Here is a 23,268-nt window from a genome sequence, read left to right on the forward strand (position 1 = left end):
GCATGGTGTATGGTGTTGAAGCCAGACTAGGCTGGGAAAGACATCCCCACAGGGGTGAAATGGCAAAGGAAAAGGGAAATTGGCTACACACAGAACATGTGTACACATATTCTCTAGCTCTCTCCACTAAGAGAACATAGAAACTGTGATGGCCCATATGAATGAACACCGCTAGCATCCAAATCTTGACTTCTATATACCATTCTCCACCAAATGGAACCCGAGTGCCTAGGAAATTTGACTGATTCCATGTCTAGGGCAAAAAAAGAACAAGATGAGCCTACACACATCCTATGCTTAATGCAAGAAATTGCTCAAAGAGTTATGAGAACATGTGGAAAGAACACAAGAGTCTGCTTGAAGAAGCTCCATTGACCATACTGGGCCGTTTGAGAGTCAAAATAAATAATGATAGTAACAAATTATACAGGACCACAGAAGAAACCAGGAGTCCATACTCAGATAAATAAAAAGCTAAGTGGGAAGTTTGATATTTACAGAGCTCAAAATACCTCCCTACAAAATACCGATTTCAAAGGAGTTACTTTATAGTGGAGAAACGTGGCAAACACCATCTTCGTCAATGAAAGTGGACATCATCAGTAACATGACAAGTTGGAATTTCACACCAACTGACAGGATGTCACGAGAACACAGCATCGCTTCTGTAAGATTCCTGAATCTCATCATAATCAGACGTCAGACGAACCCAAATGGAGGGATGGTTTACAAAATAACTGGCCTGTAAACTTCAAAAATGTCAAGGTCATGAAAATCAAGGAAAGATTGAGGAACCGTTCGAGATTAGAGGAGACTAAGAAGACATGGCCGAGGCCGGGCGCGGTGGCTCACGCCTGTAATCCCAGCAATTTGGGAGGCTGAGGCGGGCAGATCACCTGAGGTCAGGAGTTCGAGACCAGCCTAACCAACGTGGAGAAACCCCGTCTCTACTAAAAATACAAAAAAATTAGCTGGGCATGGTGGTGCATGCCTGTAATCCCAGCTACTCAGGAGGCTGAGGCAGCAGAATTGCTTGAACCCTGGAGGCGGAGGTTGCAGTGAGCCCGAGATCGTGCCATTGCACTCCAGCCTGGGCAACAAGAGCGAAACTCTGTCAAAAAAAAAAAAGGGCTACGACTGAATGCAACACAGAATTCTGACCTGGATCCTTCTGCTATCAAGGTCTTCTTTCGGATGACTGGTGGTTTGCTGGCAATAGTTTGGCAGCCCTTGGCCAGTAGAGCCTCACCCCAATCCCTGCCTCCATGTTCACGTAGCCTCCTCTCTGTGTACATGCCTGTCTCTGTGTCTAAATCCCCTCTCCTTTTTCAAAAGAATTTTATTTTAAGTCTAGGATACATGTGCTGAACGTGCAGGTTTATTACATAGGTATACATGTGCCATGCTGGTTTGCTGCACCTATCAACCCATCATCTAGGTATTAAGCCCTGCATGCATTAGGTATTTGTCGTAATGCTTTCCCTCCCCTAAATCTCCCTTTTCTTTTTTTCTTTTTTTTTTTTTGAGACAGAGTCATCGCTCTGTCACCAGGCTGGAGTGCAGTGGCATGATCTTGGCTCACTGCAACCTCCACCTCCTGGGTTCAAGAGGTTCTCCTGCCTCAGCCTCCCGAGTAGCTGGGACTGTAGGTGTGTGCCACCAAGCCCAGCTAATGTTTGTATTTTTAGTAGAGATGGGGTTTCACCATGTTGGCCAGGATGGTCTCAGCCTCTTGACTTTGTGATCCACCTGCCTCAGCCTCCCAAAGTGCTGGGATTACAGGCGTGAGCTAGTGCGCCCTGTGAAATCTTCCATTTTCATAAGGACACTGGTCATTGTGGATTAGGGTCCACACAAATGACCTCATCTTCACTTGATCACATTGGTAAAGACCCTATTTCCATACAAGGTCACATTCACAGGCACTGGGAGTTACAATGGCCACATCTTTCGGTGGGGGTGGGACACACAATTCATCCCATAACAGTCCTGCTTTAATTCTGGAAAGCCTGTATGAATAATAATTGCTCTGGAACTCCATCGGTGCCAGACTAACTATTCTAAGGTCTTGAGACTCATTAACTCATTTAAGCCTTTCAAGGATACAGGCTCCATGATGGTCTATTCTACAGATGATGGAACTGGGGCATGAAGGCAAAGGATCTTGCCCATGTTCTCATGGTAAGTAGATAACAGAAGTAAGATTCAAACCCAGCTGTGGAACCACCATGCTTAATTGCTGAAATATAGATGGAAGAAGATGGAAAGGAAAGGGGGAAGGGAAGAAAGGAACAAGTAAAGGGTACACAGAGGGTGAAAGGGGCCGCAGCAGGGGTGGTGGCAGACCAAGACACACACGCACAGCTAATCCATCAGTCAATCAGCAAGCATTTATTGAGCACTTGTAGTCTCAGAGCTCCACTTGGCTCTGGAGAGATAGCCCATGATTTAAGCCCAAGTTCTTACTTCTACAGAGCTACTGGCTAGAAGTGCAGTAATAAAGGAGCAGTTAAAGCACTGGTCTGAACTATCACATTCATTTTGGCCATCTGGACATTGGACATGATGCTTCTGATTGTCAGAGACTCATGCTCCAGCTCCAGGATCTCCCGAGGGACCTGCAGGACAAATTTCACCACCTTCAGCTCCTTGGACACCTTCTTCTGAATGATGCTATCAAAATCACAGTCCGGCTGGTCACTGGTGATTGGCCCTGTTAGGACAGCCAAGGTGAACTCAAGACCATGAAGCGTGTGGCTGAAGGGAGTGAAGAACAGTAAGGCCAGGTGGACATCAGGGCCCTAGTAGACCAACAGGCCCACATTGCCCTGGAAGCTGAGGCTCATCTATGCCAAGCAGCAACTTCGGGCACTATCCTTCGGGTAGTAGAGCCTGGGGAGAAAGGAAAGTTAGAAGTTACCACTGTGCTTTGTAGGCAGTGTTGCACATTGGATAATATTAGAAGACCTGGAAGCCTCTACAGGTCATACATGACTTAGGAGAAAGACATTCATCCATTGTTTCATTCACTGAGAAGACCTGGAGCTCCACCATCTCCTCCTGTGGAGCTCCTGTGATCTACGTTTACCGTGTAAACGTTTATTTATCCAACACTATGCTTATTAAGCATGTATCAGGAGCTGGGCTAGGAGCTAATTCTTTGGCCTACATCGAATGTCATGATACCTGCCAGAATTCACAAGATCTGATCTCTGTCCATCTCTCCAACCACATTTCATTCCGTGCTTCCCCTACCCTGATCCAACAATAACAGCTTTCCTCGTGTTCCTTGAATAGACTGATATAGTTTGGAAATTCGTCCCCTCCAAATCTCATGTTGAAATGTGATCCCCAGTGTTGGAGGTGGGGCCCAGAGGGAGATGTTTGGATCATGGGAGTGGATCCTTCATGAATGGGTTGGTGCCTTCCCTGCGGTAATGAGTGAGTTCTTGCTCTATTAGTTCACTTGAGATCTGGTTGTTAAAAGGAACCTGGTGCTTTCCCCTCTTCGCTCTCTCTTTCTCTCTCTCACCATGTAACATGCCAGCTCCCCTTCCCCTTCCACCAGGATTGGATGCTCTCTGAAGCCTTCACCAGAAGTGGATACAGGCGCCATGCTTCTTGCACAGCCTGCATAACTATGAGCCAAATAAACCTCTTTCCTTTATAAATTACCCAGCATCAGATATGCCTTTATATCAGTACAAAATGTTATAGACATAGGTAAGACATAGATCAAGGTCTTTCCCACTCCAGACACTTTGCATTTACTTTTCCTTTGCACAGAATTCTGTTCTCCAAGACTTCCTCATGGCCACCCCTTCTCAGTATTCAGCCCCAGGTGAAAGGTCTCTCCCTCGGGATGCCTTCCCAGACCCCCAGCCCCTTTCCTAAAAAGCCTTCACTTCACTCCTCAGCACACCGCACGTTCGGTCGTCTCCACGGCACTTACTCTCCATGGCCATCCTGTTGACTGCTTTGTTTACCTGTGTATGTCATGTTGCCCCCCAGTAGGAGGTACATTCTACAAGAGCAAGAGCCTCACCTGACCTGTATGCAGCCATGGCTGCAGGACCTGGGCAGACTGGATCTAGTAGGCATCCAGGAAATGCTTGTGGAATCAGTGAATGAAAGAATGAACACTGTGGTGAGCAAAGTGATGTGGTTCCTGACCCCACACTGCTGCACATCTTATTATGAGGAGAGAGAGTCAACAAATAAGCATAAATAAGCCCTGAGTTCTACAGGTGAGAAGGTGGGGAGCGGACAGGCACAGAGGAAGATCATTTGTAGACACAGGGAGGCACCATCTGCGAGCCAAGGAGAGAGGCCTCAGGAGAAACCATCCCTGTGCACACCTTGATCTTGGACTTCCAGCCTCCAGAACTGTGAGACAATAAGTGTCGGTTGTTTAAGCCACCTGATCTGTGGTACTTTTTTTTTTGAGACGGAGTCTCCCTCTGTCAACAGGCTGGAGTGCAGTGGCATGATCTGGGCTCACTGCAACCTCCACCTTCTGGGTTCAAGCGATTCTCCTGCCTCAGCCTCCCAAGTAACTGGGACTACAGGTGTGCACTACCATGCCCATCTAAGTTTTGTATTTTTAGTAGAAATGGGGCTTCATCATGTTGGCCAGGTTGGTCTCGAACTCCTGACCTCATGATCCACCCACCTCGGCCTCCCAAAGTGTTGGGATTACAGGTGTGAACCACCGTGCCTGGCCTCTGTGGTACTTTTTAATGGCAGCCCCAGCAAACTAATATACAGCCCCTCATTAGAAGACAGATGAGCAGCAAATAAACGCCCTGCCCCATGCCAGGCAGGGCTTTTGGGGAAACTCTCTGGGGAACATAGACTGGTCCAGAGGCCCAGAATGGCTTTCTCTTCCCTCTACCTTGCAACCCTGAGGTCATTGACACAAACTGCTCCTCAGGGTGCTAATTACCTCATCTAGGGACCAACCACACAGGAGCCAGGGTGGGCCTTTGAAAAGGTGTCTCAGATAAAGCTACTTCCCTGCCCAAAACTTAACAGCAACTTCCCACCATATTCAGAATAATATTCCAACTCTTCCCCTGGTTTCTGTCATCTGGGTTCTGTCTGTGTCTTTGTGGCAGGCTGAATAATGTCTCCTAATGATGTCCCTATCCTAATCCCTGGAGCCTGTGAGTATGTGACTTTTTTTTTTTTTTTTTGAGACAGGGTCTCGCTCTGTCATTGAAGCTGGAGTGCAGTGGTGTGATCTGGGCTCACTGCAACCTCTGCTCCCCAGGGTTCAGCGATCCTCCTATCTCAGCCTCCTAAGGAGCTGGGACCACAGGCATACACCACCATGCCTTGCTATTTTTTTGTACTTTTAGCAGAGATGGTGTCTTGCCATGTTGCCCAGGCTGGTCTGAACTCCTGAGCTCAAGTGATCTGCCTGCCTTGGCCTCCCAAAGTGCTGGGATTACAGGTGTGAGCCACTGCTCCTGGCCAGTACAGGACTTTCCATGGCAAAAGGGACTCTGCAGACGAAATTAATCTAAGGATCCTGAGATGAGGAGAGGATCCTGGGTATCTGGGTGGGCCCAATGGAATCCCATGGGTCTTTCCTTATAAGAGCAAGGCGGGAGGTCAGAGCGAGGAGGAGATGAGATGACAGAAGCAAGAGGCTGAAGGAGGGGCCATGAGCCAAAGAATGTGGGTGGCCCCTAGAAGCTGAAAAAGGCAAGGAACAGCTTCTGCCCTGGAGCCTCCGCAGGAGTCGGCCCTGCTAACGCTTTGGGTTTTGCTCCGTAACACTCGTTTCAGATTTCTGACTTCTAGAACTGTATAAGTCCATTCTCACACTGCAATAAAGACACTGCCTGAGACTGGGTAATGTATAAACAAAAGAAGTTTAACTGACTCACAGTTCCATGTGGCTGGGGAGGCCTCAGGAAACTTATCAGGTTGGTGCAAAAGTAGTTGCGGTTTTTGCCATTACTTTCAGTTGCAAAACCGCAATTACTTTTGCGCCAACCTAATACAGTCATGGTGGAAGCAGGGCACCTTCTTCACAGGGTGGCAGGAGAGACGAGAGAGTAGGGGAAACTGCCACTTAAAAACCATCAGATCTCATGAGAACTCCCTCACTCTCATGAGAACAGCATAAGGGAAGCCACCCCCAAGATCCAATCACCTCCCACCAGGTCCCTCTCTTGACACGTGGGGATTACAATTCGAGATGAGATTTGGGTGGGGACACAGAGCCAAACCATATCGATAGAGTAAGTTACCTGTGGAGATATCTGTGGCCTTTTACCTGTGGCTTAGGAACAAAAGGAAAGACAGTTTCTTGCATGACTCTCAGCTTAATTAAGCTTTCAGCTTAATTTTTTTTTTTTTTAGAGCCAAGGTCTTGCTCTGTCACTCAGCCTGGAGTGGGGTGGTACCATCATAGCTCACTGCAGGCTCAAACTCCTGGGCTCCTGCAATCCTCCCACCTCAGCCTCCTGAGTAGCTGAGACTATGGGCCTGTGCTAGCCACCCAGCTAATTTTTAAAATTATTTGTAGAGACTTGGTCTCACTATGTTGCCCAGGCTGATCTTAAACTCCTGGGCTCAAGCGATCCTCCTGTCTTGGCTTCCCAAAGTGCTGGAATTACAGACATGAGCCACAGTGCCCAGACACAGCTTAAGTTTTTCATTTTGGCATAGTGAATTGGGGTCCTGAGATTTCATTTTCCTTTCACAGAGATATGGTTTGGCTGTGTCCCCACCCAAATCTCATCTCGAATTGTAATCCCCATGTGTTGGGGGAGGGACCTGGTGAGAGGTGATTGATGGGAGCATACTTCCCCCTTGCTGTTCTTGTGATAGTGAGGGAGTTCTCATGAAATCCGGTTGTTTAAAAGTGTGTAGCACTTCCCGCTTTGCTCTCTCTCTCTCCTGCTCTGCTATGGTAAAGATGTGCTTGCTTCCCCTTCACCTTCCATCACGATTGTAAGTTTCCTGAGGCCTCCCACCCATGCTTCCTGTTAAGCCTTCAGAACTGTGAGTCAATTAAACCTCTTTTCTTCATCAATTACCCAGTCTCAGGTAGTTCTTTATAGCAATGTGAAAACGGACCAATATACACAGAGACAAGCATGGAACAAATTCTCCCTCACAGATCCCAGAAGGAACCAGTGCTGCTGATACCATTCACACTTCCAGCCTCCAGCACCATGAGACCATCAATTTCTGTGAAGCCACCCAGTTAGCGGTATTTTGTTACAACAGCCCTAGCAAACGAACACAACCTGCTTCACTCTTCAGAAAACCATTCACTCCTGACCCTGTTCAGGGTCTGTCCCCTACTGAGATGCAAGCTCAAGTCGGGGAGAAAGAAAAAAAGAAAAAAAAGAACGTGCCTATCTTTTTTCACCTCTGCAGCCCTCTTGCCTGTTGCAGAGAAAGTTCTCCAACAGATACTTACTGAACGAGTATAGGCATCAGAGTGACTATGGTCTCCCACCTACCCGGCCACGTTCATCAACTCTCTAAGGATCTTCTTCTTGTTTTCCCTCACGTTCTCCTTGGCTAATGCCAAGAGTGGCACCACCACATCTAGAGTGTAGGTGTCAGCGAGCTTGAATGTGTCGTATGTGTCACTCCATGCCTCAATATCACCTGAAGCATAAACAAACCAACAAAGAAAATGCATCGTGAGTTTGGACAATTAATTCTGCAGATTTTGTCTATTTACATCAGGGCTTGGCAAACTACAGTTGTGGACCAAATCCAGTTGGCCCACTACTTTGGCTTTATAAATAAAGTTTTATTGACACATGAGGTTGTGGATTTATCTATATTTTTATGATCCATGCCCCTTCCGGTCTTTTTTTTTTTTTTTTTTTTTTTTTTTTGAGACAGAGTCTCGCTCTTGTCTCCCAGGCTGGAGTCCAATGGCACGATCTTGGGTGATTGTAACCTCCACCTCCTAGATTCAAGCAATTCTCCTGCCTCAGCCTCCCAAGTAGCTAGGATTACACACATGCATCACCACGCCTGGCTAATTTTTTGTATTTTTTAATAGAGACGGGGTTTACCCTGTTGGCCAAGCTGGCCTTGAACTCCTGACCTCAGGTGATCTGCCCCCGCTTGGCCTCCCAAAGTGCTGGAATTAAAGGCGTGAGCCACCGCGCCCAGCCCCCCGCTTCCTGTCTTCTTTACTACTCTAGCCTGCCTCTCCTGGAACCACAGCTGATGCACCAAATAAATGTTTGTTAAATGAAGGAAGAAAACAGACACAATTTATCCCTAATGGGAGTCTCATCGCAGGAGACACGATTGACAAGCTAAAAGGAGCCCAGTGTGGGAAGTGGTACAATCAGGCCCCAGAGGACCACCTATCCTGGATGCTAGGCCTTCCAAGCAGCTGCTCACCTGAGACTGGATGAGGAATGTGGGATGTCCAGGTGGAAGGGGTTGGATATTCAGGTAGGACAAGAATGCTGCAGAGAGAGGCAGCAACATGCATAAACATGCAAGACCGAGAGAGGCAGCCTGGCATCCTCCAGGCCCAAGGGTGGACAGGATGACTCACTCGACCATCAGATGTTGGAGTGTAACGAGATGTCCCCAGGGCACAGCGCAGCTCCATTCGGCCTGGCCTGGTGGTGATATGGTTTGGCTGTGTCCCCACCCAAATCTCATCTTGAATTGTAATTCCCATAATCCCCAAGTGTCGTGGGAGGTAATTGAAGCATAGAAGTGGTTACCCTCATGCTGTTCTCGTGACAGTGAGTGAGTTCTCACGAGACCTGATGGTATGTATTTATTTATTTATTTGAGAAGGAGTCTCACTCTGTCCCCAGGCTGGAGTGCAGTAGCGCGATCTCAGCTCACTGCAACCTCCGCCTCCCAGGTTCAAGCGATTCTCCTGCCTCAGCCTCCCGAGTGGCTGGGATTACAGGCACGTGCCACCATGCCCGGCAATTTTTTTTTTTTTTTTTTGTATTTTCAGTAGAGATGGGGTTTCACTGTGTTAGCCAGGATGGTCTCGATCTCTTGACCTTGCGATCCACCTGCCTCAGCCTCCCAAAGTGCTGGGATTACAGGTGTGAGCCACCGTGCCCGGCTGATCTGATGATTTTATAAGCATCTGGCAATTCCCCTGCTGGCACTCACTTCTCCTTCCTGCCGCCTTGTGAAGAAGGTGACTTGCTTCGCCTTCGCTTTCCACCATGACTGTAAGTTTCCTGAGGCCTCTCCAGCCATGCTGAACTGTGAGTCAATTAAACCTTCTTCCTTTGTAAACTACCCAGTCTCAGGTATGTTTTTATTAGCAGTGTGACAATGGACTAATACAGGTGGCTTCTCAACCTGCTCCTCCCCTGCACCTACCTCCACAGGCATCTATGTTGAACAGGGGAAAATGCATCACCACTGGTCCAGTTTCTCCTTTCAGGATGTAGCAGCTGGTGGGGGCCTTGGACCACAAATCCAGCTCAGCCTCTTCTACTTGGGGAAAGGGGATCTTGTGTCGGCGGCAATAGTCAGTGGTAGCCCGGATGGTCTGAGAAGGAGGCAATAAGAAACGGTTGCAAGACCTCTCCAGAAGACCCCTGGGGCCTGGAGACCTGATGGGATCTCAGTTAACAGCTCAGACACACAACAGAGCAGGGGTCAGCTTGGACAGGGACAACATCTTCTGTAAGGGAAAGAGCAAGCCTCTGCCATCACCTGCACTCCCCAGCCCATCTAGAGACAACATTCGCGAGGTTAGAGAGTAACCTTTGGGGCTGGGGGCTGCGGGACTCAGAGGGCAAGGAAAATGGTGCCTAGATGAGGCTTTGAATCCCAGCTCTGCCACAAAAAGATATTGGAGACCTCATCTCTACAGTATATATATATTTTTAAATTAGCCAGGCATGGGGGCGTGCACCTGTAGCCCTAGCTACTCAGGAAGCTGAGATGGGAAGATCATTTGAGCCCAGGAGCCCAAAGAGATATGTGGTATGGGTGCATCTCATCACCTCTGCAAAGGAGCTCCGTAATATCCACCTCACAGGGGTATTTGGAAGATAAATGAGATATTCTCCATCATCACTGTGTAACAGAAATATAATGTCACCGTGAAGGTACTTTTCTTTTCTTCAAAAGCGTTTTTCTTGTTCAGAAAAAACAAGAGTTTCACGCTTGTTGCCCAGGCTGGAGTGCAATGGCACGATCTCGGCTCTCTGCAACCTCCGCCTCCCTGGTTCAAGCGATTCTCCTGCCTCAGCCTCCGGAGTAGCTGGGATTACAGACATGCTCCACCACGCCCGGCTAATTTCGTATATTTAGTAGAGACAAGGTTTCTCCATGTTGGTCAGGTTGGTGATCCTCAGCTGATCCGCTCGTCTCGGTCTCCCAAAGTGCTGGGATTACAGGCATGAGCCACCGTGCCCGGCCGTAAAGGTACTTTTCAATTGTCTACTTGCCACACTTGAAGAAAGTAAAAAGAAGTAGGAGAAATTAATTTTAAAAATAAATTTTAAATAAAGGTGACACCATGGGGAAACTTAATGAGAAGTAGTTTCTCAGTTGTAACAAGTTTCATTTATTCTCTTTCCTATGACTTCCTTCCGTGCTGTCTTGAACCAGAGCAAAAGGACACTGCATGTCTCACTACTGTAGCACTGAGGTTACTAAACTTACATAAAACACATCTCAGTCTCTGTGTCTTAGAAAGGCATCTGTTAAGTCCTGCAAGCTGACTGACAAAACTAAGCAAGGAGAATTAAGATAAATGTGGGCCAGGCATGGTGGCTCATGTCTGTAATCCCAGCACTTTGGGAGGCCGAGGCGGGCAGATCACCTGAGGTCAGGAGTTTGAGACCAACCTGGCCAACATGGTGAAACCCCGTCTCTACTAAAAATACAAAAATTAGCCAGGCATGGTAGCAGGTGCCTGTAATTCCAGCTACTCGGGAGGCTGAGACAGGAGAATCGCTTGAACCCGGGAGGCAGAGGTTGCAGTGAGCCCAGATAGCGCCATTGCACTCCAACCTGGGTGAGAAGAGCAAGACTCCGTCTCAAAAAAAAAAAAAAAAAAAAAAAAGATAGGCCGGGCATGGTGGCTCATGGCTCATGGCTATAATCCCAGCATTTTGGGAGGCTGAGGCGGGCAGATCATGAGGTCAGGAGATCGAGACCATCCTGGCTAACACAGTGAAATCCCATCTCTACTAAAATTACAAAAAATTAGCCGGGCATGGCGGCATGCGCCTGTAGTCCTAGCTACTTGGGAGGCTGAGACAGGAGAATCACTTGAACATGGGAGGCAGAGATTGCGGTGAGCCCAGATAGCACCACTGCACTCCAGCCTGGGCGACAAGAACGAGACTCTGTCTCAAAAAAATAAATAAATAAATAAAAATAAATGTATAAATGTGTTTCCAGGAACAGAAAACCAAATACTGCATGTGCTCACTTCTAAGTGGGAGCTGAATGATGAGAACACATGGACACATGGAGGAGAACAACACACACTGGGGCCTAGCGTTGGGTGGAAGGCGGGAGGAAGGAGAGGATCAGGAGAAATAACTAATGGGTACTAGGCTTAATACTGGGGTGATGAAATAATCGGCACAACAAATCCCCAGGACACAAGTTTACCTATGGAACAAACCTGTACTTGAACCCCTGAACTTAAAAGTTTAAAAAAGATCAGTGTGTTTGTGTTTTGCACACAAATGCAGAATTTGCGTAACCATATGACTTAATAGTTGTGATCTCAAGAAAAAGGGCATTTCTCGTTTATCTTGTTCTTGCAGTTAACGTAAGAATACTTTAAATTTCTAAGTTTCCGAAGTGTTAGAGGAAGACATGGCCCAGTAGAGATGTCGGAGTAATGTCTTATCCTTTTAACATGTGGTTATTTTTCCTTATGTACTCAAAGGTGGCTTCTTTATTCAGAGGAGTGATATTACAACTAGAAACCAATTATTAGCAAAAGGAGATGCAGTCTCAACAAGTGTTTCTTCTTCTTCTTCTTTTTTTTTTTTTTGACGGAGTCTCGCTCTGTTGCTTAGGCTGGAGTGCAGTGGCACGATCTCGGCTCACTGCAACCTCCGCCTCCGAGGTTCAGGCGATTCTCCTGCCTCAGCCCCCCTAGCAGCTGGGATTACAGGCACGTGCCACCATACCTGGCTAATTTTTGTATTTTTAGTAGAGACGGGGTTTCACCACGTTGGCCAGGCTGGTCTCAAACACCTGACCTCAGGTGATCCACCCGCCTCTACCTCCCAAAGTGCTGGGATTACAGGTGTGAGCCACCGCACCCGGCCTCTTCTTATTTTATATTGAGTTGAATATTTGACTCGAACACTTTTCTACATATACTTATTTTTAGAGACAGGATCTTGCTGTGTTGCCCAGGCTGGAGTGCAGTGGTGCAATCATGGCTCATTGCAGCCTCCAGCTCCTAGGCCCAGGTTATCCCATCTCAACCTCCTAAGTAGCTGGGACTACAGGCGTGAGCCACCATGCCCAGCTAATTAAAAAAAAATTTTTTGGCTGGGCGTGGTGGCTCACGCCTGTAATTCCAGCACTTTGGGAGGCTGAGGCGGGCAGATCACCTGAGGTCGGGAGTTCAAGACCAGCCTGACCAACATGGAGAAACCCCATCTCTACTAAAAATACAAAAATTAGCTGGGTGTGGTGGCGCATGCCTATAATCCTAGCTACTTGTGAGGCTGAGGCAGGAGAATTGCTTGAACCTGGAAGGCGGAGGTTGCAGCGGGCCAATATCGTGCCACTGCACTCCAGCCTGGGCAACAAGAGCAAAACTCCATCTCAAAAAAAAAAAAAAAATTTGTGTGGAGATGGGGTCTTGCTATGTTGCCCAGGCTGGTCTCAAATTGCTGATCTCAAGTGATCCTCCCACCTTGGCCTCCCAAAGCACTGAGATTACAGGAGTGAGCCACCACACCCAGCCACTTTTCTACATATAAAACAGAAATATCATGAAGGTGCTTCATAATTGTATTACAGAGGAATTTACTGTCATAAGTACCTTTTAAAGATTTGACATTCGGCTGGGCACAGTGGCTCACGCCTATAATCCCAGCACTTTGGGAGGCTGAGGTGGGCGGATCACCTGAGGTCAGGAGTTTGAGACCAGCTTGGCCAAAATGGCAAAACCCCGTCTCTACTAAAAATACAAAAATTAGCTGGGCATGGTGGAGCGCGTCTGTAATCCCAGCTACTTGGGAGGCTGAGGCAAGAGAATCACTTGAACCCAGGAGGCAGAGGTTGCAGTGAGCCAAGATCGCACCATAGCACACCAGCCTGGGGGACACAGCAAAGCTCCATCTCAAAAAAAAAAAAAAAGATTTGACATTCAACTATAGTAGCTACATGTTGGTTAGTTTCCTTATAAGCCCCATCATGGAAAGAATTAAAGATGAATTTGAGAAAAATGAAAAAAACTTAGATGATCAGGTTCTGTTAAATTGTTACAGATATGTCTTGCTTAAATTTCTGTTTATTGGCCAGGCGTGGTGGCCCATGCCTGTAATCCCTGCACTTTGGGAGGCTGAGGCAGGCAGATCACAAGGTCAGGAGTTCAAGACCAGCCTGGCCAACATGGTGAAACTCGGTCTCTACTAAAAATACAAAAATTAGCTGGGTGTGGTGGCGCATGCCTGTAATCTCAGCTACTCAGGAGGCTGAGGCAGGAGAATTGCTTGAACCCAGGAGGTGGAGGTTGCAGTGAGCCGAGATTACGCCACTGCACTCCAGCCTGTACGACAGAGCGAGACTGTCTCAAAAAAAAAAAAAAATTCTGTTTATTAATTTGTAACCACCCAATTTGGAGGACAAAGTTTCATCTCATGCAATATGTCAAAAGTATGATTGCCTTGATGTGTAATCAATTGTGATGGTGAATATTAGGTGTCGACTTGATTGGATTGAAGGGTGCCTGGAAAGCTGGTATTGTTTCTGGATGTGTCTCTGAGGGTGCAGTCAGAGGAGATGAACATTTGAGTCGGTGGACTGGGAGAGGAAGACTCACCCTCAGTGTGGGTGGGCACCCTCCAGTTGGCTGCCAGTGTGACTAGAACAAAGCAGACAGAAGAAGGTGGGAGAAGCTGGCTTGCTGGGTCCTCTGGCTTTCATCTTTCTCCCGTGCTGGATGCTTCCTGCCCTTGAATATCACACTCCAGGTTTTTTGGCCTTTGGACCCTTAGACTTACACCAGTGGCTCGCCAGGGGCTCTAGGGCCTTTGGCTACAGACTGAAGGCTGCACTGTGGGCTTCTCTACTTTTTTTTTTTGAGATGGAATTTTGCTCTTGTTGCCCAGCTTGGAGTGCAATGGCGCAATCTTGGTTCACTGCAACCTCCACCTCCCAGGTTCAAATGATTCTCCTGCCTCAGCCTCCCAAGTAGCTGGGATTACAGGAACCTGCCACCACGCCCAGCTATTTTTTTTGTATTTTTAGTAGAGACGGGATTTCACCAGGTTGGCCAGGCTGGTCTTGAACTCCTGATCTTGTGATCCACCCACCTCGGGCTCCCAAAGTGCTGGGATTACAGGTGTTAGCCACAACGCCTGGCTGGGCTTCCCTACTTTTGAGGCTTTCGGACTCGGACTGAGCCACTATTGGTTTGTTTCTTCCTCAGCTCGCAGATGGTCTATTGTAGGACTCCACCTTGTGATCCTGAAACTCCCTTTCATCTAGACATAGATCCTATTGGTTCTGTCCCTCTGGAGAGTCCTGCCTAGTATGTCAATATACCAATTACGAATAAGGTCTTTTACATGCGTTTTCCACACTCAGTCATTAAAATCCGAGGTGTATTTTATCTTCACAGCACACTTCAACTTGGGCCAGGCACAATTCAAGTGCTCAAGTGCCAGATGTGGCTGGCAACCACTGTAGTGGACAGCTTAGGTCTCTGAAGTCGTCTTTGATTGAAGTTTAACAAATGCTGCTGTTTTTCTTACTATTACTCTTGCTATTCTCATCATCACCAGATAAGTGTTGTTGTTAATCCTGAACACCAGCTATGGACCAGGCATGGTGCAGAGACTCTGCAGATCTCCTGTGAGCCAGATGATGTGATTCCCATTTTCAGGATGAGAAAACTGAGGCTCAGAGGTTAAGCCTATCGCTCGGGGTCATGCAGCAGACATTTGGCAGAAAAGGACTCTCAAGACCTTGATATTTCCACCTTTATCATATTGTCTTGGGATCTTTATTTCAGCAGAAATCCTAAGACCAGAAAGCCTGGGTATTCCTGGGCCAAGGGTCTAGAAAGATGGTGACAAGTTGGTTTTGGATCATGGCATGGGGAACAGGATGGACGTTCCTAATTCATATTATAGAATGTAAACTGATAGAAGTGTGTGAATTTAAATATGTATTACATTACACATAAATATAATAGATGATATGTTTTACCATGATTATTTTATATATACTACTATGTATTGGTATGTATCATGTAATAGATATAGTTATATATTATGTACGTGTATATATTTTTAAATAAAATAGCTGGGCAGGGCGGCTTGTGCCTGTAATCCTAGCCTTGGGTGGTGGGAGAATCGCTTGAGGCCAGGAGTTCAAGACCAGCCTGGGCAACATAGCAAGACCCAGTCTCTAAAACAATTTAGAAAACTAGCCTGGTGTGGTGGTGTGTGCCTGCAGTCCCAGCTACTTGGGAGGGTGAGGTGGGAGGATCGCTTGAGCCCAGGAGGTTGAGGCTGCAGTGAGCTATGATTGCACCACGAGACCCAGTCTCGAAAGGAGGCTATAGGGGAGGGGAGGGGAGGAAAATGTTTACAAACCCCACAGTAAGTGGCAGGCACTGTGCTAAGCACTTCACATGTATTAACAAGTATTAATTTAATCCACAGAACAACCCTGGTGGAGCCATCGTTAGCCCAATTCTACAGCTGAGGAAACCGAGATGCACAGAAGTTACAAACATTGGATCAGGCCACACAGCTGGTAAGTGGCAGAGCTGGGATATGAAGGCAGGGAGAACGGATCCTAGTGGCCACTGGGAAGGTGCAATATGTGCTAAGGACAAATATACTTGCGTATGCTCTCACTCAGCAAACATTTATCGAGGGCCACTATTTGCCCAGGAAGCCCAGATGAGCAGGAAGACACGCCCTCGGGGCTGGAGATGTGCACACCTGGGGAAGGAGGTGCACAGGTGAGGAGCTAGGCTGTCGCAGTTCAAACTGGTATGAATGGGCAGGCAGGACGCAGAAGCAGGGAGAGTCATCTGCCAGGAAGAGGGGCCCGGGAAGGTCTGGGATGGCTTTGGATCAGAAGCTCGTTGGACGTGGCCGACTGCGGGTGCTTTGGGAGCAATGGGCGAGTTGATTTGGCTCTCTAGACTTTCCAGCCAGCACCTCCCCATCGCCCACTTCCCAGCCTGCCTCCTCAGTTCCTCCTCAAAGTCAGCTTTGCTGCAGCCCACCTCCCACCCAGGACCGGCCCCAAGGCCCTTCTAGATAACCTCGAAAGGATCTCCGGCACTGAAGTCGAAGGAGAGGATGAGGTGAACCTCCCGTGTCGGGGGCAGCACGAGTGGGAAGGGAGTGTTGATGGCTAAACCAGCATCCACCAGGTGGAGGTGCTTCCGGCTGCTCATTATCTTGTCCCGGATGCCACCTGCAGTGCCAGGAAGAGAGAGGATCAGCTGTTTCCAGGGGCTGAAAGCAAAACTCGTAAATGGAAGGCAGGGAGGGGGATGGGAAAATGATCATTGTCAGTGTAGACAGCAGTTGTGAGGTTGCCGACTAGGAGCTGACTTCTGTCACTTCCCAGATTCATATGTTGAAGCCCTGGCCGGGCACGGTGCCTCATGCCTGAAATCCCAGCACTTTGGGAGGCTGAGGTGGGTAGATCACTTGAGGTCAGGAGTTCAAGATCAGCCTGGCCAACACGGTGAAACCCTGTCTCTACTAAAAATACCAAAATTAGCCAGGCGTGGTGGCGGGTGTCTGTAATCCCAGCTACTCGGGAGGCTGAGGCAGGAGGGTCACTTGAACCTAAGGCGGAGGTTGCAGTGAGCTGAGATCGTGCCACTGCACTCCAGCCTGGGTGACAGAGCGAGACTCCATCTCAAATAAATAAACAAATAAACAGAAAAACACATGTTGAAGCCCTTACCACCAGTACCTCAGAATGTGACTGTATTTGGAGACAGGGTCTTTAAAGAGGTAATTAAGGTAAAATGGGGTTTTCGGCGTGAAGTTCCAAATGAAGCTGCCTTCTCAGCAGCAATATGTGAGAATGTTGTTAACCCAATGTTTCTGAGACAGGTCTCGGTCAGTGTAGAAAGTTTATTTTGCCAATGTTAAGGATGCACTCCCGTGACAGCCTCAGGAGGTCATGATGACAGGTGCCCAAGGTGGTTGGGGCATAGCTTGGTTTAGACATTTTAGGGAGACCTGAGATGTCAATATATGTAAGATGAACACGGTTCGGTCTGGAAAGGTGGGACAACTCAAAGCAGGGAGGGGGCTTCCAGGTCACAGATAGATAAGAAGTAAATAGTTGCATTCTTTTTTTTTTGAGACGGAGTCTCGTTCTGTTGCCCAGGCGGGAGTGCAGCTCACTGCAACCTCCGCCTCCTGGCTTCAAGTGATTCTCTGCCTCAGCCTCCCAAGTAGCTGGGATTACAGGCACCCACCACCATGCTGAGCTAATTTTTGTATTTCTAGTAGAGACAGGGTTTCCCCATCTTGGTCAGGCTGGTCTTGAGCTCCTGACCTCGTGATTTACCCGACTCTGCCTCCCAAAGTGTTGGGATTATAGGTGTGAGCCACGGGCCCGGCCAATATTCTTTAGAGTTTCCATTAGCCTTTCCAACTGGAGGCAATCATATACGCATTTATCCGTGAGCAGAGAGTGACTTTGAATAGAATGGGAGGCAGGTTTGCCCTGGGCAGTTCCCAGCTTGACTTTTCCCTTTAGCTTGATGATTTTGGGGTCCCAAGATTTATTTTCCTTTCACAGCGTAAACCAAAAATAAAATGATAAGCCCCTCTCCCCCACCCCCATCCCTCCCATCCCCCCCACACCCTCCCCAACTCCCACCCCCCACCCCCCACCACCACCCCAACCATGTGAATGAACCCTTCCTCTTGGCCAGGGCACTCCAGAGTTAACCTGAAAACCTAGTTCTGGCCGTGACAGGAAGGGAGGGTCAGACATGCCTCATGATGCCTTCCTCCCTTTGGGAATTTAAGGAAAGCTGATCAGCATTTAATATCAACCCAGAGCTTAAGTCTGATAAGAACCATTTACAATCTATTCTCTCTGAAGCTTGCTACCTGGAGCCTTCATCTGTTACTGGAAAGGGGTCCTGATCCAGACCCCAAGAAAGGGTTCTTGGATCTCACACAAGAAAGAATTCAGGGTGAGTCCACAGTGCAAAGCGAAAGCAAGTCTGTTAAGAAAGCAAAGGGGTGAAAGAATAGTTACTCCACAGAGTAGGGTGTTACCGAAAGTAAGAGAAGGAATGCAACCACCTCCTCCTTTTGTTATATATAGGAAAACAACAACAACAAAAAAACATGGGGAGATGTGCTCTGCTACAAGTATTTGTGATAAAGGATTAATTTTCATAATTACTCTATTTTGGCCAGGCACGGTGGCTCACGCCTGTAATCCCAGCACTTTGGGAGGCCAAGGTGGGTGGATCACCTGAGGTCAGGAGTTCAAGACCAGCCTGACCAACATGGTGAAATCCCGTCTCTACTAAAAACACAAAAATTAGATAGGCGTGGTGGCACATGCCTGTAATCCCAGCTACTCGGGAGGCTGAGGCAGGAGAATCGCTTGAACCCAGGAGGCAGAGGTTGCAGTAATCTGAGATCACGCCACTGCACTCTAGCCTGGGCAACAAAGAGCAAAACTCTGTCTCAAAAAAAACCCAAAAAAACAAAAACCATAATTACTATATTTAACAAGAACTTATTATTTTTAAAGCAAAATTAGGAATGCTTCTGTTCTCAAGATATCAGGATATCAGGACATTCCTGGGTCTGAGTCTGTTTAGTAAACATTATTAATCTGTTCCCTTAACTATAACCATCTAGAGGCTAGGAATGCCTAACTTCCTGGGGATACAGCCCAGCAAGGCTTAGCCTCATTTTTCCTAGCTCTCATTCAAGATGGAGTCACTCTGGTTCCAATGCCTCTCACACATGTGCGTGATAAAACTTTGAAACATTCCAATAGAATGACTAGTGCTCTTCTAAGAAGAGGGGATTAGAACATAGACACACATGGAGCAAAGACCATACGAGGATGCAGCAAGAAGGTGGCTGTCTGCAAATCGCAGAGAGAGGCCTCAGAAAGAACCCATCCCACAGACACCTTGATTTTGGACTTCCAGCCTTGAGAATTGTGAGAAAATAAATGTCTGTTGTTTAAGTCACCCAGTCTGTGGGATTTTGTCACAGCAGCCTGAGCAGACTAAGACAGTACCTCTGGGAATGGTTCCTCTGGTTGATGAAAAGAGTCAAACTCTGGAAAATATTTGAAGAGGTTTATTCTGAGCCAAATGTGAGTGACCAATGGCCTGTGACACAGTCCTCAGGAGATCCTGAGAACATGTGGCCTAGGTGGTTGGGGCACAGCCTAGGTTTATACATTTTAGGGAGATATGAGACTTCAATCAAATACATCTAAGATATACCTTGGTTTGGTCCAGAAAGGTGAGACAACTTGAAGTCGTGGAGGGGTAGAGGTGAGGGGTGAGGAGGGGTCGGGGGGTGGCTTCCAGGTTATAGGTAGATTTAAAATTCTCTGATTGACAGTTGGGCACAGTGGCTCACACCTGTACACCTATAATCCCAGCACTTTGGGAGGCCAAGGTGGGCAGATCATTTGAGTTTAGGAGTTTGAGACCAGCCTGGCCAATGTGGTGAAACCCTGTCTCTACTAAAAATACAAAAATCAGCTGAGCATGGTGACATGTGCCTGTAATCCCAGCTACTCGGGAGGCTGAGGCAGAAGAATCGCTTGAACTCAGGAGGTGGAGGTTGCAGTGAGCCAAGATTGTACCACTGTACTGCAGCCTGGGTGACAGAGCAACACTCCATCGCAAAATAAATAAATAAATAAATAAATAAATAAAAATAAAAAATAAATAAATATATGGAAAATAAAATAAAAATATCTGATTGGCTATTGGTTTAAAGAGTTATTAGCAATAGAAAGGAATGTCTGGGTTATGACAAGGGGTTGTGGAGACCAAAGTTTTATGACGTAGATGAAGCCTCCAGGTAGCAGGCTTCAGAGAGAACAGAATGTAAATGTTTCTTATCAGACTTAAAATCTGTGTTGAGGTGGCTCACGCCTGTAATCCCAACACTTTGGGAGGCCAAGGTGGGTAGATCACGAGGTCAGGAGTTTGAGACCAGCCTGACCAACATGGAGAAACCCTGTTTCTACTAAAAATACAAAATTAGCCAGGCGTGATGGCACATGCCTGTGATCCCAGCTACTCGGGAGGCAGAATCGCTTGAACCCGGGAGGCCAAGGTTGCGGTGAGCTGAGATCGCGCCATTGCACTCCAGTCCGGGCAAAAAGAGCAAAACTCCATCTCAAAAAAAAAAAAAAAAATTGTGTTGACATGACTGCTAGTCGGCTTTTCCTGAATTCCAAAAGGGAGGAGTTTATGTATAAGGAGGCATGTCCGACCCCCACTTCCCATCAGGGCCTGAACCCATTTTTCAGGTTAACTTTGGAGTGCCCTGGCTGACAGGAGAGGTCTATTCAGATGGTTGAGTGGTGAGAGGCTTAGAATTTTATTTTTGGTTTACACTCTCATATATTGCTACTGAGAAAGCAACTTCAACCAACCCCTTCAGGGAGAAATTTAATGCTAAAACACTCATCGCCATGATCCAGTGACTTGATGCTTGATAGTGTATTCCGAGGCCATAAGACCCGGCAGCTGCGTGGCATGGTGCTCAGACACAGCTAAAGTCCTCTGTGCCTTGTAGGAAGCACCCCAGGAGAGGTGAGCAGGACCGACATCCAGCCAGGGTTCCTTTCCCAGGCCACACACAGCCCTGGCCAAGGGAGCACACTTTGGAATTCACCCCTCTGGAAGATGCACCTTTTCCCGATTTGCACAAGGGCAACAGGCCCACAAACATAAAGATGTTCACGATAGTCTTGTAACAAAAGAGTGGGGAAGGACAGGCGTGGGGTGGCTCACACCTGTAATCCCAGCACTTTGGGAGGCTGAGGTGGGAGGATCGCTTGAGCCCAGGAGTTCAAGATCAGTCTGGGCAACATAGTGAGACCCCATCTCTATGAAAAAGAAAAATAAAAATTAGCCGGGCATGGTGCTGTGTGCCTGTGTTCCCAGCTATTCGGGAGGCTGAAATGGGAGGATTGCTTGAGCTGGGGAGGCCGAGGCTGCAGTGAGCCATGATTGCACCACTGCATTCCCACCTGGGCAACAGAGCAAGACACACACAAACACACACACACGAGTGGTGCAGGGACTGGCACGGCCATAGGAGAGGACCTCCACCAGCCATGAACATTGGAGCTTATGGAGACTACTAAATGGCCTTAGTGTGAGTTCCCAGGAGTCTGACATCAATTCCACCCGAATGAGAGGGTCAGTCCCCTGAAGGGAAAACCCACACAAGTGTGTTTCTTTTTTTTTTTTTTTTTTAGATGGTGTCTCGCTCTGTTGCCAGGTTGGAGTGCAGTGGGATGATCGCGGCTCACTGCAACCTCTGCCTCCTGTGTTCAAACGATTCTCCTGCCTCAGCCTCCCGAGTAGCTGGGACTACAGGCACCTGCCACCCTGTCCGGCTAATTTTTGTATTTTTAGTAGAGACAGGGTTTTACCATGTTGGCCAAGCTGGTCTTGAACTCCTGACCTCAAGTGATCCGCCCACCTTGGCCTCCCAAAGTGCTGGGATTACAGGCATGAGCCACTGCGCCCGGCTCATACAAGTGTTTTTGAAGACCAGGTCCTAGGACTAGCTGACAAGAAATTAGGGTTTTTTGCATTTTTGCAAAACCAGAGAAAGCAATCAGTGAGGCTTTTCACGATGACTGGGACTCGCAGCGAGGCCACACATTTTTCAGTATGGACCACACCACTGAGCGAAAGTTCCCCTAATCAGATCCCTGGGCACCTTGACACCACCTCCCCTCCAAAGCTCTGGTGAAGGACCAGCCTGGGATTGTTTCAGGCCCGCCCCCTTCCCCTACTCCAGCCCATTCACATGCGAGGACAGACCAGGGCAGTGGGAAGAGGGTCTTCTCACCGTGTTTGTACAGGAAGTTGTGAGTGGTCCCCCATTCCCACTTCGAAGCGCAAATGCCTGTTTTCTTCACAAAATCCATAAAGTTACTGAGTGAGCCTAGAGAAAGAAGCCGAGACAGCCAAGGTGAGTTCAGGAGACTGAGTGGTTTCTGCCCCCACCAAAGTCATATGTGGAAGCCCTCATCCCCCATGGGGTTGTATTTGGAGAAAGGACCTTTAACAAGGTCATTCAGGGCTGGCGCGGTGGCTCACGCCAGTCATCACAGCACTTTGGGAGGCCGAGGCAGAAGGATCACAATGCCAAGAGATCGAGACCAGCCTGGCCAACATGGTGAAACCCCGTCTCTACTAAAAATACAAAAATTAGCTGGGCGTGGTGGTGCATGCCTGTAGTCCCAGCTACTCGGGAGGCTGAGGCAGGAGAATCGCTTGAACCTGGGAGGCAGAGGCTGAAGTGAGCCGAGATCATGCCACTGAACTCCAGCCTGACGACGGAGCGAGACTCCATCTCAAAAAAAAAAAAAAAAGGTGGGGGTGGTCATTCAGGATAACTGAGGCTAATTCAATAGGACTGGGGTCTTTATGAGAAGAGAAAGAGTGCCAGGCACCAGAGTAATCCCAGGACTTAGGGAAGCTGAGGTGGGAGGATCGCTTGAGCCCAGAAGTTTGAGACCAGCTTGGGCAAGAGAGTGAGACCGCATCTTTACAAAAATAAAATAAAATAAAAATAAAATAAAATAAACAAATTAGCTGGGCATATTAATGCATGCCTGTGGTCCCAGCTATTCAGGAGGCTGAGGCAGGAGGATCACTTGAACCCAATAGTTCAAGGCTGAAGTGAACTATGATCGTGCCACTGCACTCCAGCCTGGGGGCATTCCAGCCTCACTTGTATCACTCAGATCATTTAGATACAAGTGAGACCTTGTATCTAAAAAAAAAAAAAAAAGGAAGACACCAAGAATGCATGTGCACAGAGGAAAGGCTGGGCTGGGAGGATGCGG

General features: G+C 47.8%; 1 protein-coding gene across 5 annotated transcripts in view; it reads right to left on the reverse strand.

Moving 5' to 3' along the window:
• Positions 1 to 2,372: 2,372 nt before the first annotated feature.
• The window catches only part of PLA2G4C (phospholipase A2 group IVC), a 65,907-nt gene continuing 45,011 nt past the window's right edge, over positions 2,373 to 23,268 (reverse strand). For 2 of the 5 annotated variants that reach the window (XM_054540824.2, XM_054540823.2), the window contains 6 exons: positions 22,266 to 22,361; positions 16,472 to 16,626; positions 14,009 to 14,050; positions 9,352 to 9,523; positions 7,485 to 7,635; positions 2,373 to 2,892 (listed from right to left, as the gene is read on the reverse strand). In XM_054540824.2, the coding sequence (XP_054396799.2) occupies positions 2,847 to 2,892; positions 7,485 to 7,635; positions 9,352 to 9,523; positions 14,009 to 14,050; positions 16,472 to 16,626; positions 22,266 to 22,361 (662 nt within the window). In that variant the 3' untranslated portion in view covers positions 2,373 to 2,846. Of the gene's footprint in view, positions 2,893 to 7,484; positions 7,636 to 9,351; positions 9,524 to 14,008; positions 14,051 to 16,142; positions 16,312 to 16,471; positions 16,627 to 22,265; positions 22,362 to 23,268 lie in introns of those variants that run through there. The other 3 variants (XM_024237685.3, XM_024237686.3, XR_008516656.2) reach the window with 2 other exon arrangements.

The sequence above is a fragment of the Pongo abelii genome, chromosome 20 (assembly GCF_028885655.2).
Source record: "Pongo abelii isolate AG06213 chromosome 20, NHGRI_mPonAbe1-v2.0_pri, whole genome shotgun sequence".
NCBI classification, from domain to species: domain Eukaryota; kingdom Metazoa; phylum Chordata; class Mammalia; order Primates; family Hominidae; genus Pongo; species Pongo abelii.